Source organism: Salvelinus namaycush, chromosome 18 (genome assembly GCF_016432855.1).
Source record: "Salvelinus namaycush isolate Seneca chromosome 18, SaNama_1.0, whole genome shotgun sequence".
Lineage (NCBI taxonomy): Eukaryota > Metazoa > Chordata > Actinopteri > Salmoniformes > Salmonidae > Salvelinus > Salvelinus namaycush.
The window spans coordinates 1,479,573-1,493,397 of record NC_052324.1 but is presented as its reverse complement, the minus strand read 5'-3'; the positions used below and the strand labels follow the sequence as shown (position 1 = coordinate 1,493,397).

At 41.7% G+C, this 13,825-nt stretch overlaps 2 protein-coding genes across 2 annotated transcripts; both read left to right on the top strand.

Moving 5' to 3' along the window:
* The first annotated feature begins 404 nt into the window (after positions 1 to 404).
* mthfd2 (methylenetetrahydrofolate dehydrogenase (NADP+ dependent) 2, methenyltetrahydrofolate cyclohydrolase) lies at positions 405 to 6,971 on the top strand. Its single transcript, XM_039013058.1, has 8 exons — positions 405 to 631; positions 2,553 to 2,737; positions 2,953 to 3,075; positions 3,334 to 3,486; positions 3,598 to 3,705; positions 3,916 to 4,008; positions 5,461 to 5,586; positions 5,706 to 6,971. The coding sequence occupies exons 1-8, from the start codon at positions 552 to 554 to the stop codon at positions 5,852 to 5,854; spliced, it is 1,017 nt and encodes a 338-aa protein (XP_038868986.1). The 5' UTR covers positions 405 to 551; the 3' UTR covers positions 5,855 to 6,971.
* A 350-nt stretch (positions 6,972 to 7,321) lies between these two features.
* Positions 7,322 to 9,297, top strand: arl6ip4 (ADP-ribosylation factor-like 6 interacting protein 4). The gene is made up of 5 exons (XM_039013057.1): positions 7,322 to 7,689; positions 7,858 to 8,202; positions 8,341 to 8,458; positions 8,574 to 8,643; positions 8,758 to 9,297. The coding sequence occupies exons 1-5, from the start codon at positions 7,500 to 7,502 to the stop codon at positions 8,812 to 8,814; spliced, it is 780 nt and encodes a 259-aa protein (XP_038868985.1). The 5' UTR covers positions 7,322 to 7,499; the 3' UTR covers positions 8,815 to 9,297.
* The last annotated feature ends 4,528 nt before the right edge of the window (positions 9,298 to 13,825 follow it).

The window sequence follows — 13,825 nt, the reverse complement described above, 5'->3', positions numbered from 1 at the left end:
CGCAATTACACATCATGCCATACGCATTTATAAAAAATATTTAAGTGTCAGAGAATTCATGACTTCCGGATGCACCTCAGAGGTACATGCTAAATGACAATGGGCTCCACGTGCCTGCGTTTGGATGTTTTCACCAGTCACAAGCCGATTGCAATCCATACGTTTGGCGATTGTAAACCAAACCAAATGGGCATTACCAATAAAACATGTGATTTTACTTTTCTATTGTTATCAGTGGTGAACTCAAACTAGTCAAGGATAGTTTTTCAGAACATACGCCAGGGTAGTGAGTGAGGGAAAATAAAGTACTACACCACCGGGTTGGGCAGCTTTGCATTTAGAGGTGTGGCCCTTTTGCCTGGAAACTGACGTATATACAATATGCGGGCGGGGGGACTTCAGCCTTTAAAACATCTCGAGTCTTCTCAATCTTTTTCACAGACGGTGGTCTGTCTAACAGACTCGGCTTGCTTCATCTTTCAATCTCCCTCACTTCTCTCTCCCCCTTTCTCATTGTTGGATTACTTAGCCTATCTACTAGATCAGTAAACATGGCAACGCTGAGAGCTCTGAGAAAATTATGCCAGCAATCGCAGCATCAAGTGTGTAGTCTACATATGTCAGCATCAAGGTATGTATTAGTAATCCTATATACTTAAAATAGATTATTGTTATTTATCTGTCTTGGTGGACTATGATAGGTTGCTTTCTATATGAAAAATGCGCCCTCTTCTTTTTGAAGGTAACCTACCAGGTATTACTTTTCTGCTTGTCTATGGCACTTTCCTTTATGTTTGTTTTCTATGTGTCACTGTATCCCGGCATCTTAAAGTCTCTGTGGACACAACGTTTCTGATTGTGCACTGAGGACAATTATGTAACGTTTTAAACGATACATTGTAGCGACGAGGGGTCTTGAATCAATGATCGTCGTAATGCGCCCCTAACGTTATGCCGGTATCATTGCAGTGCTGCATGGCTGATGAAATCGCACAGAGCACTTGCATAAAGGCAGGCAAGTTCCCATTGGGGGTCACCAAACAACTAAAGTGATCAGTATTCAGACAGTTGTTACCAATGTGGGTCACAAACCAACTAAAGCATCAGTATTCAGACTGTAGTTTTACATATCAAATGTGTTTAAACAACTATATATATATATATATAAACCTAGCTTTTGCAGACAATTTTTTCCCCTTCTACTGTCTGCCTAAATGTATTTGATTAATTCCATGTTTAATTTGAGGCATGCCTTGCAGCAGCACGTTCCTTAAGATAATTAATGTTCCAGACATCTAGAAACACAAACCGCCTGTGTATGCACTGTGACTATGCACATGACTAACATCACAACTGATTTAGCCACTTTTAAGCCAGCACAGATGAGTCTCATTTGGAGCGTGCACATTCAAGGTGCACTGTATTGAGTAGAAGGTTAGGGTCAACATAGGACAGTGTTTTTTTTTCAGAACAGTTTCCTATCATCACTTCGGATGAGCAAAGCCTACTTTATAAAACCATAACACCAAACAAGTTGCATTGTTTGTTCTATTTACATTTCACACTCAGGACAAAGCCCATACTTGGGAACAGAGCTGGCACAGACTTGCTGATTGGTAATTAGGAAATGGCTTGGGTTCTAGTTCAGGGTTCTAGTTCAGAGCTGACAGTATTGATTATTTGGGTCTGCTGACAGTCCTTTCCCTATCATGGTACTGGCACTGTGTGAAGGATAACTAGTCTGGGAGGAAAGGTAGCAAAACTTATGTCCTTTATCCTGTCAGAGACTAACTAATCATTAACATGGTCTGTGGTCAACTGTTTGCTGAAAACTCAACACATTTACAACAAGGTTGTCCTCCTATGGAGACCAAAGAAAAAACATTATGTTCATGCTTTGTGTACACATTGGAAGCTGGGCAGTGGGGGTGTTGTCAAATGTCATGCCCTGCTGGGGTCTCCTCCAGGACTTGCTATCGTGGCCCCATTGAAGAGCTGAATGTTTCTGTGGTTGTTTAATTACTCGTGGTAGAATCAAGGGATGGTTACATCACTATGGACGGCTCATTACTCCTCTGGTATTACTCCTCTGTGTGCATGCTTTTACATAAGGGATGCTATCTAGTTTAACACATTGAAAATGAAATGTGAGCAGCACTCAGGTTTCATCTTCACCTGCTCCGCTCTGCACTCCACAACGAGGCCAACAACTTGGCCTGAAGGCCAGGGGTTCCAAGAAGTTTATTTAATAGCATGGCCACAGTGTAACTCATGTATTGGTATTTTTAGCCGCCACACTCCTCATGCATGGGTAACACCAGGAGCCCTGTACTTGTTTTGACTGTACTTGGCCATCGCTAGCTTATGGGGAACCCTACATGGTTGCCTACCAGCACTCCTTGCTGGCTGACTGCCATACACACTCACTTTGGGATTGACAACTAGTCTGCAGGACTATAAATCACGTGCCAGCCCCAGTGTATACCTTCTCCTGACAGTTTACATGTTCCTCTGTCCTCTAACATCTGCCTCACTGCTCTTTGATTCTCCAGACAGGAAGCAGTGGTCATCTCAGGCAGGAAGTTGGCCCGTCAGATCCGGGAGGAGGCCAGGGCCGATGTTGAACAGTGGGTCTCCACTGGCAATCGGAGACCCCACCTGAGCGTGGTCCTTGTAGGAGATCATGCAGCCAGTCACTCTTACGTCCTGAATAAGACCCGAGCTGCAGCTGATGTTGGTATGTAAACACACACACACACATGTTACCTGTGCTGGAGATGAACTCTGTTGCACAACTGGACATACTTGACTAAGAAACTATTCTATGAGTGTTGAACGTGGCTTTCCAATTCCCTCTTTCTTCCTGGTCACCGCCCCTCTCTCTGTCACTGTTTATATTTATCTGGGATAGAATGGGTTCATAATTCCTCCCTCTTTTTTTCTTCTCTGCAGGTATCAGCAGTGAGACCATCCTGAAGCCCTCCTGTATCTCTGAGGAGGAACTCATGGACCTGATCTACAAACTCAACACCGACCACAGGGTGGACGGCCTGCTGGTGCAGCTGCCTCTGCCAGGTAAGGAGTGGCTTTAGGGTGAGGAGACGATGCATGGTGTTGGAAAGGGCAGTTGGTTAGGAGAGTTATTGCTCTTGGTGAGCAAACAGTTATACAACCTTTTGTAGACAAACAAAGAATGACCGTTTGAAGCTGTTGTTTTTAATATTTATAGCTAATACTTGCATATCCCTGAATGGTTTGGCCTTTGGCCTATTTACTGTAGAACAGCCATTTACATACTGTCTTGTTAACATCATTCCCACTGTCTTCTCACAGAACACATTGACGAGCGGCGTGTCTGTAATGCTGTGTTCCCTGGCAAGGATGTGGATGGCTTCCACGTGGTCAATGTGGGCCGCATGTGCCTGGACCAGTCCACCATGCTGCCCGCCACTCCTTGGGGAGTCTGGGAAATCATCAAACGCACAGGTGAGGTAGTGGGAGGGCAGCTCTCACCTCCCTCTGTTATATGAATGGAATTAGACTGTTATGGGGGCAAAATGACAACTCTGTCACTGACTGTTCATTCCCGTTTCCCAGGAATTCCTACCCTTGGGAAGAATGTTGTGGTGGCGGGACGCTCCAAGAATGTGGGCATGCCCATTGCCATGTTGCTGCATTCAGATGGGCGTCATGAGAGGCCTGGGGGTGAGTCTGGATGACTTAGGGGCTACAGTGATAGGGTGTATGCTATATCATTTCAATTATTATTAATTAATTATGATTCATTATGTAAAAGTAGATTAACAATGGGTAATAGAGATAATACTGAGGTTTCACTTAAAGCTGAAATGATGAAGTTGAAAATGGAATATGTGGATCATGGCCCTCGCATTTACTTATTTTTTGATTCTGCAGGTGATGCCACAGTCACCATCTCTCACCGTTACACACCAAAGGAACAGCTCCGTCAGCACACAAGAATTGCAGACATCGTTGTTGCTGCTGCAGGTATGGATCATCTCCTCCTATTGAAGATATATCGTTACCTTGTCTACTACCTGTCTCTCGCTTATTTGTAAGTTTATCATTTGTGACTGAGAGCTACTAGCTGGCTCATAGAGCTATTTTGTATCTCTTGAGTAGCTTGTCCTGGGTGGGTCTCTTGAGGCACGGACACACAGGTAGCGTTTGCCGGCAGAGAGTACTTAGTAAACCGACTTTGAAAGGTGACGCTCATTTACTGCATTTCTATACAGTTAAACAAAATGTAAATGCTATTTGGAGAGCAGCAAATGACCACAGCCACTATCACCACCTCAGTCGATCTACAAAAAAATACATAGCCTATTAGCTATACAATTGTAATGTTATACTCCTGAAAGGGAGGAAATATGAGCAATGTTTCACACTGACGCGTAGCATCAGCGACGAAACACACACATTTTATATATATACTTTTTTAAACTATATTGTTTGCATTTTGATTGCATTTTAATTTAGGCCTATATGGAAGATGTTCATATTGAAGCATATCTTGTTTTTTTATAAGTTCCAAACTTGTTTGAAAAGATTAGTACAGGTTCTCAACGGACCCAACATGGGGCCCGACCCCACATTTGGGAACCACTGTACTAACCTCTCTCTGCTTGCTTCCGCTCTCTCTGTCTCCTCTGCTTCCTCCTGCATGCATTGCAGCCTGCCTCAGCCTCATCAGTGAGCGCCACATCACTATCTGTCTCAGTAGCCTACTCTCTGTAAAGCAAAGTTATTATGGGAACTTACAGTAGTAGTGTATTTTTGCTCCTGCTGAGGTAGGCTCCGTTTAACGTTAGCTTCTTACTTCATCCTTCTAGCAGGCTAAGTAATTCTAGCCAGAGCCCTTCAACGTTACTGCAATAGACGTCTCTGCCGGCAGATAGCCACCTGTCTGACATATCTATAAGAGACTTTAGCAGTTGTGCACTCATTCTCCGGGAGTCGGTTTGTGTTTGTTTGGAGGATGTCTGTAGAGACGGCAGGAGTCGCAGGATGGTTTTAAAATGGCCTTTTGTCCGGCATCTCGCAAGCTGGGGTAGTTCGTTTCACCTCGCCCTCGGCCTGTGCCGTGAGAGGGTGGAGTTAGCCATTTGAAAGAGTCCTGAATGTGCTGCTAAAAAGGGCTTATCCGGGGGACACAGGCGAGCATAACGAAGAAACCACTGTTCATGATTCCACTCGTTCGCAAAGAGGCAGGTGCAAATTAGAACTCAATCAGATCAAGAATATAAACGTTCTGGGCTTTGATCAACGCTGGGAGCAAAATGTAGACATTGACCTGTAATTGATTGTCATTATTGTGTACAATATATAGTTTTTTTTATTATTTAAAAAAATATATAAAATTAGAAGAAATTACTGTTACAACCATGTGTGTGTGGTGTGTGGTCATTTACTACCCTCTAAATCCTCTCCTAATCTCAGGGATTCCAAACCTCATCACTGCAGACATGATCAAAGAAGGAGCAGCCGTCATTGATGTTGGAATAAACAGAGTGCATGACCCTCTGACTGGCAAGGACAGACTTGTAGGGGATGTGGATTTTGAAGGTACAAGTTTCTAATCTAGACAGCAATTTGTCTAAATTTGCATTAGTCCTCAGATGTACTGTGTTCTTGCACACATTTTCTCTGCTACATTTTCTCACCCTTTATCTCTCCTTTTGTAGGTGTGAGGCAAAAGGCTAGCTTCATTACCCCAGTGCCTGGAGGAGTAGGACCCATGACAGTGGCCATGCTTATGAAGAACACCATCAAGGCAGCTAAGAACCTCCTGCTGACTCCCTCTGAGAGGATCCGCATGGTAGCCTCTTCATAACAGGCCATGCCTAACCCTGTCAACAGTGACACATTCCATCCCCGCCACCCCTCCCCTTTTAACTCTGAGCAACTCAGCAAACTCCCTTGCACACAGACATGGATGGAAATGTGATAGCTTTAAGTTTGCTGGTACCTTACACTTACATAACCTCTACCCGCCATTTCAGAATGTTACAACTCACCCATGCAGCTACTACATATTTATTTTTTGCTAGACTTATTTTTTCTCATGTCCTTTTTATGAGACCTTTTGGTTTTACGTGAATTTGAACTACCCGTGTGTTTATTTATTTCAATGCATTCATTTATCAAATATGTCAAAAGCATACAAAATTTCAAGGGGAACCAGTCAATTTCAATTAGCAAAAAATAGACCGTTACATAGATATACTATTAAATGAATTATAACATCCTTATTCTATGGGCAGCTTTGTCTATCTCCCATCTCTACAATACCCTTTAGATCAGGGATGGGCAACTTTGATGGGGGTGGGGGCCACAAATAAATCTGCTCATCACGAGGGGCCGCATTTGATTGCGAGTCTGCGTACCCACATCCAACCACCACCAAGATGATAAGTTTAGATTGCTTAAGTTTGTTTAATGGCTTGCTATCTAATCAATTTTAGATGACTTCACTGACTAACTTCACTGACTATCAGTTACTGACATAAGGGAACTGCTGATGCACAACCAAATTTCAAAATGTACCTTGTGTATTCTCAGTGCTTGACTTGGGCAGGAGCTCACCAGAGCTGAGCACTGACACCTTAAATGTTATACTGCTTAAGCTCCTGTTCCTCTTAGAATATTAGCTCAAAACTATTGTGGAGCTCCTGCTCCTAAATATAAACAGTACCGGCACCCAAAATGAACCGGCACCTATTTTAGTCCAAGTCATACAATGTGCATTTTACTATTCTAACTCGCAACAGTAAGTAGAAAATAAATAAAAGGCCATTCCTGCTTTAGGTCACACAAGCACTGTGAGCTAAGAGGGTTAAGGGCTAGTTATGAAATGTCAGCAACAAGTCTGTTAAACACCATAACATTAACATTTGTTTTCAAAAATGCCTTTGTAAAAATTATTTTGAAATAAAATGTTATTGCAAATGGATGGTCTTCATGTTTGTTTATTTGGATGAACAGGTGTTTATAGCATAGCTCTGCAACAGACACATCAATCTTACTATGATATATAATTTCCATTGTAAAGATTAGGTTACTCTAGTTATATTTGTATAGGAATTATATAAAATATCACAATGCAATACATTTAACCCTCAGAGGTGATACATAGTTTTGAGTATGATATACATCTTGATTTTATATCAGTCTCATAAAATAAATTTTTTTATTCAAGTAATTAATTGCCAATATGATAGGCGGCCCATGAAAGTATATGATCAGTGTGCAAGAGGACAACAATGTGAAGCGGACACACTTCCTAACGATCCGGAAATGCACGGGGGAATAAAAACAGCTGCACAACCTATTTATCGGGGGTGGACATCTTTTGTCGCCACTTTCTTTCAGCTGTAGTTAGCAAAGTATTTCTACATTGATTTACAGAATCTTCAGTAAAGTTTTAAAGGAATACGATGAATTGATTACCCTAGCATACACAGCGTACACTTTCGACTATGGAGCGCAGTAGATCGCGCGACAGTTCCGCGGATAAGACCAAGAGCACGAGCAGACAAGTCGGAGAGAAAAAATTGTCCAAGAAGAAAAAGCGAAGACATTCCTCATCTTCATCTTCCTCATCGTCCAGCAGCAGTGCGAGTCCGACCCCTTCAAAGAAAGCCTCACGTTCCCTCAGCAAGAGCCAAGGTTTTATTGACTCAATTATTAAATCACACGTAGTAGTAGATAGCTAACGTTACACACGTATGTGTAGCACTTCACATCCTCACATACAGATATCTAATGTCAGAATAAGATAATGAAATATCTTTGTATGTCTATCAATTTTACAATGTATACATTTGTCTGCTTCAGATCGGAAAGGGAAGAAAAACATGAAAAAAAGAAGTTCCTCATCTTCATCGTCAAGCTCTTCTTCATCCTCCTCATCCTCCTCATCAAGTGATGAAAAGTCCAAGAGGAAGGAAAGGAAAAGGAGAAAATTCAAGAAGAAGTTAAAGAAGAAGAAAAGAAAGTTGAAGAAAGAGATGAAATTGGAGAAGAAGAAAAAGAAGAAGATAAAGAAATTGGAAGAAAGAAGAGCATCCCTGCTTGTAGATTTGATGCCCCCTCCCGCCCCCCCTCAGCCTGTAGGCAGCACCCCCCAGCCCTTCCTGGAGTTGTGGCAGAGTGATGATTGCACAGAAGATCATGGACCAGGTATGTTGGTCTCATATTTTGTTATATGTCATCAATAGCTAATGTTTATTTGTTAACTAGCTAAACAAAGAATGGAAGATGAAACCAGATATAAAGCTGAGCAGATGGATGGATGTTTTGTTTTTGTCCATTCTGTAGCAATGACAGATGAGCAGAAAGCCAGGCTATCCACCAAGAGACCCTTAACAAAGGAGGAGTATGAGGCCAAGCAGAGTGTCATCCGCAGGGTGGTAGACCCTGAGAGTGGACGCACCAGGTACACCAACGCTATATACAACAGTGTCCCCATGGCATCTATGGTTTGGTAGTTTCAATCTCTATTCCTATATGGGTGTGTGCTGGTTTTTATTCCCTCTGTTTTTGTTTTTCAGGCTGATAAGGGGAGAGGGAGAGATCATTGAGGAGATTGTCAGTAAAGAGAGACACAAAGACATCAACAAGGTAAATGGAAAACCACCAAAGACCATGCAGCTATGTGTGCTTTTAGGGGGTTAAAGCATTGTCCTCTACCTATAAAAATGTCTACCTAACACTTGCCCTCCTCTCTTGTTACAGCAAGCCACAAAGGGAGACGGAAACTCCTTTCAGAAGAAACTAGGACTGAACAGGTAGAGGGTCTCCCCCTAATGTAAAGGCTACGGTAGGAAGGAGACATCTATACTATTCTGTATAGATAGGACAGAAGAATTAGGTCTCCAGTTAGTTGTGCTGTGCCTCATTTTTACATGACAGGATCCCTACATGTCTCCAAAATGAAAATCAACCCTTTCTGTGCCTATCTATGATTGTACTGTACTGCGAGTGTGACTCAATCATATACATCATTTTTGGCCACATTTTTTGTTTAATTGCTCAAATTAAATGTAATCAAATTAAATTTGTATTTTAGTTGACCACCATCCTTATATCACAATTCACTTTGGAATTTCTCTGAATGTATCAGAAATTCAGAATGGCCATGATGGCCAACTGTCAGTTTAATATTCAATTCAATTAAACATGCATTCAAACTGACCCCAAAAACAGTCAACTGTGTAATGCTATTTACTTTTTTACCATGTAATAAAGTATTTTTCTTAGATAATTATCCTTGACCATTGCTGTGTGCATCGGGTATTTACTATTTCAGTTACAGATTTAAAACCTAATCTTACACCCGCCATTAAAATAATTTAGAGACAAGAAACCACCCATTTAATTTCTGTTCTTCATACTTACTTTTTATACACTGTATATGTAAACACAGAGAATTGGTAAATAAAACTGTCAAACTTTGGAGGAACACAAAGTATATTGATACTGTATATACCAAGCTTTAACAAAGCCAAGGTATTGGGACATTTTTACATCCAGGGTTTTGATGTGATCAAATTGTCAGCATTGCCATTTCAAAAAGAGTGTGAGATGAAACCTGTTTTTCAGCGCAGAGTTCAAGTAGTTTTATTTAATATATTCCTATGTACATTTATACTATTTCCCTGGGGATGAAACCAACCAACCACAAGTCATACCAAAGTCTCATTGGGAAATAATGGCCCCTTTCAGTGACCGTACAGCAAATTCTATTGGAGGATTATTCCATGGAGGCATGAGTCAGATCATTGAAACAGAAAATTTAAGGCAAAAAGGGAAATGTACTCTAAGGCCTCTGGTAATATCTGCATCTGCCAGTAGCAGAACTATGGGGAATGTCTTTGTCCAGATGTGTCTGAGTTTAACTGATGATTGGACAAGTCTATCTTTACATTCTTGGGGTGTCAATGTCCAGTTGACTGATACAGTATCTCTGGAGCAGGACGATGCTTTAAAGATCAGCCATGTAATAATTGTGGTGTATGTTTTATTTTAGCTGGATGTGCTAACCAGTCTTCTCCAATTTCACTGTTAGGATGCACAGAGAAATCCATATGGGTTGCCCATAGTTATGTGCCACTTTTAAAAAAAGGTCAAAAGCATATCATATGAACAGTGACTCGTAGCCCAAAGTATCAGTTACAACGGCATTGCTTCACAACACAAGCCCTTCCAGCTCAACTGACTGCATCCTTTACCATGCCTGTTGCATGTTCATGTGTATTTGGGGCGATGCTTTCTGGTTCACCCTGAAATATGCCTATAGTAGGGCAATGGACAGGAATAGCATGATCTCATATTATATGTATGCCATGGATTGGTGGTAAAGCAAAGATTCTAGAACATTGGGTTCACAATAGCCTCATTTAAACCTTGCTCTAACATGTGAGTTGTGTGATCCAATCACTCTTAAGGTTAGTCGTGCCTACTAGAGCTGGGACGATAAATGGACGTTTTTTATAATTTTCAGTTTATCGAGAACATTTTACTGATAACGATAGCCTTTACTAGAGGAATGTGAAGTTGTAATGAAATAGGCCTGTCTGCTAATATTGCTAATGGGACAATTGATAACATTCAAAGTTGTAGGGGTAGTTGAAAGGGTAAAATAATTACTGGTGCTTATACATTTCATTCAACGTATCATTCAATTTATCGTGATAATTTAGTCAATCTTTCGTAATATAGATTTTTGTCCATATCGCCCAGCTCTAGTGTCCGTATTGTGACCAGATTAGCTGATGCCTCCCTGTATGCGAAGTATTTGAGAGATATTCTTTCAAAATAATACGAATTAAATGTTTCTTTACATTTAATTACTGATGCCATAAGTCAATTGTGCTACCTGTCAATGATTTTAGAGGCTGGTATAATGATTTAAATGGTTTGACCATCCATATCTGCTTTCACTTGATTGATATCCAGACACAGTGTGTGCCTTACTACCTCCGGAGGGGGTCAGGAAGATCTGATCACAATGTGTCTTTTAATAGTCTACACCCATCTGAAAATGTGGGCACAATCAGAATGTGGACCAGATCAGGACTTGGGGCACATGTTAGTACCAGGTATAAACAGGGCTATAGACAGTCTGATGCCTCATTCCATACCAGAGCAATCTGTATGGATTGCGAGGACACCACTTCACCATGATGGTCCTCCCTCCCCATACACCCCTCACACTGTCTTCCTTGCTGTCCCTGGGTCACGCCAGAAATGTAATGACCGTTCAACCAAGATCCCATCTGTCTAAACAATTTGCTATGATCATCATGTGCTTTGAAAATGTTTCTACCCGTATGTCTCATCACAGGGCACCTAGACATTTTGTGAGTGTGTTAGCACGAGGTTCTGTCTCTGCTGCTGCATGTGCCTGCTTAACTGATTGTCAATGCATTGTGGCATTCTTTCTATATGGTGGATCTGCTGCTGTGGCATGATTGTGGGTAATATTGCACCTTCTCACTAACATTTCAGTACTCCGTGGTCCATTACAGTCATAGTTCTACACAGTTTTGAAACAGGGAAGAGGTAAACATCATTTGCATGAATAAACCTAAGATTAATCACTAACTACTGTATGTTCCTTCTTTCCAAAGTATATTTTTACAAATATCTACAGACTTTTCATCAGAGGCTTCAACAAATAACTCCCAACTGAACCTAAATAGTATTGTCTACGTGCTCAATAACAATGAATGCCTCATTTACAGCTCAGGAAGTGATTGACTTTCAAAATACACTATATATACAAAAGTATGCAGACACCCCTTCAAATTAGTGGATTCGGCTATTTCAGCCATACCCGTTGCTGACAGGTGTAAAAAATTGAGTAAACAGCCATGCAATCTCCATAGACAAAACTTTAACACAAGTCAGTTCGTCAAATTCCTGCCCTGCTAGAGCTGCTCCGTCAACTGTAAGTGCTGTTATTGTGAAGGGGAAACGTCAAGGAGCAACAACGGCTCAGCCGCGAAGTGGTAGGCCACACAAGCTCACAGAACGGGGCCGCCGAGTGCTGAAGCGTGTAGAGTGTAAAAATCGTCTGTCCTCGATTGCAACACTCACTACCAACGTCAGGACAAGAACTGTTCGTCGGGAGCTTCATGAAATAGGTTTCCATGGCCGAGCAGCCACACATAAGCCTAAAATCACCATGCACAATGCCAAGAGTCGGCTGGTGTGGTGTAAAGCTCACCGCCATTGGACTCTGGAGCTTTGGCAACGCGTACTCGAGTGATGAATCACGCTTCACTATCTGGCAGTCAGACGGATGAATCTGGGTTTGGCGGATGCCAGGACAACGCTACCTGCCCAAATGCATAGTGCCAACCATAAAGTTTGGTGGAGGAGTAATAATGGTCTGGGGCTGTTTTTCATGGTTTGGGATCAGCACCTTAGTTCCAGTGAAGGGAAATCTTAACGCTACAGCATACAATGACATTCTAGACGATTCTGTGCATCCAACTTCGTGGCAACAGTTTAGGGAAGGCCCTTTCCTGTTTTAGCATGACAATGCCCCCCGTGCACAAAGCAAGGTCCATATAGAAATGGTTTGTCGAGATCGGTGTGGAAGAAATTGACTGGCCTGCACAGAGCCCTGAACTCAACCCCATTGAACACCTTTGGGATGAATTGGAACGCCGACTGCGAGCCAGGCCTAATCGCCCAACATCAGTGCCCGACCTCACTAATGCTCTTGTGGCTGAATGGACGCAATGTTCCAACATTTAAGTGGGAAGCCTTCCCAGAAGAATGGAGGCTGTTATAGCAGCAAAGGGGGGACCAACTCCATATCACTGCCCACGATTTTGGAATGAGATGTTCGATGAGCAGGTGTCAACATACATTTGGTCATGTAGTGTATATCATAATAAACATATGACACATTAAGATAGCAGATACATTAACACAAGTCCTGCCATTTACATGATCAGTTGATGTAGTAGAAATGCAATACTATGCAAGGCAAATACCCCTGCTGTGTATTGGCTGCTGCGGATGATTGCATGAGATACGAACATAAAAAATGAAACACTATGTAGTTAGAAGAACTAAAACAATTGTTTTTTTGTTCACAAAAAAATGAATATATACATTTATATCTATGTATCCTGTTAAATAATAATGAAAAGGTGTATCCTGAATGTGTATCTCCTCAGTGTGAAGAGGATACTAAAGAATTGCCCCTTGGTAGGCCTGACTTCAGCTCTACATACAATATTATATACAAGCCTCGGTTATCTTCAACTATACAATCAATCAACCCAAACAAGGTCCACAGAGCAGTTTCAGTCTGTCTCAACAGACATCTTCCATTCAGCTTCTCCCTTCACGTGTAGTAGTAAATTGAGCATACTGCCTACTTTGGCACATCACCTTACATTGATACAAGTTTGCCCTGCAAGTGATATACATAAATATACTTTGTTGTATAGGCTATGATTACAGTGGACTATAATGTAACATGTTCTGTATGATAAAACAGACAATGATTGGGGTCTCAACTGTAATCAAAGCGCAATTGGTATACAGACTTAAGAGTATTGCAGCTGTTGAAGCACTGCTATAATTCTATTTTGGCTGTATGTGTGTGGTTCTGGAGACTGTAGACTGTGTCATGGTGCAGGGAGGATACAACCCACCTGCATAACCCAGGGTGGGAGATGGGGGACATGGATCTATCAGGAGTTAAACCAAACCGGCAGCATGAGGACGCTGGAGTCCAGGAGACACACTGTGTATATCGATATGGTATTAAAGACATATA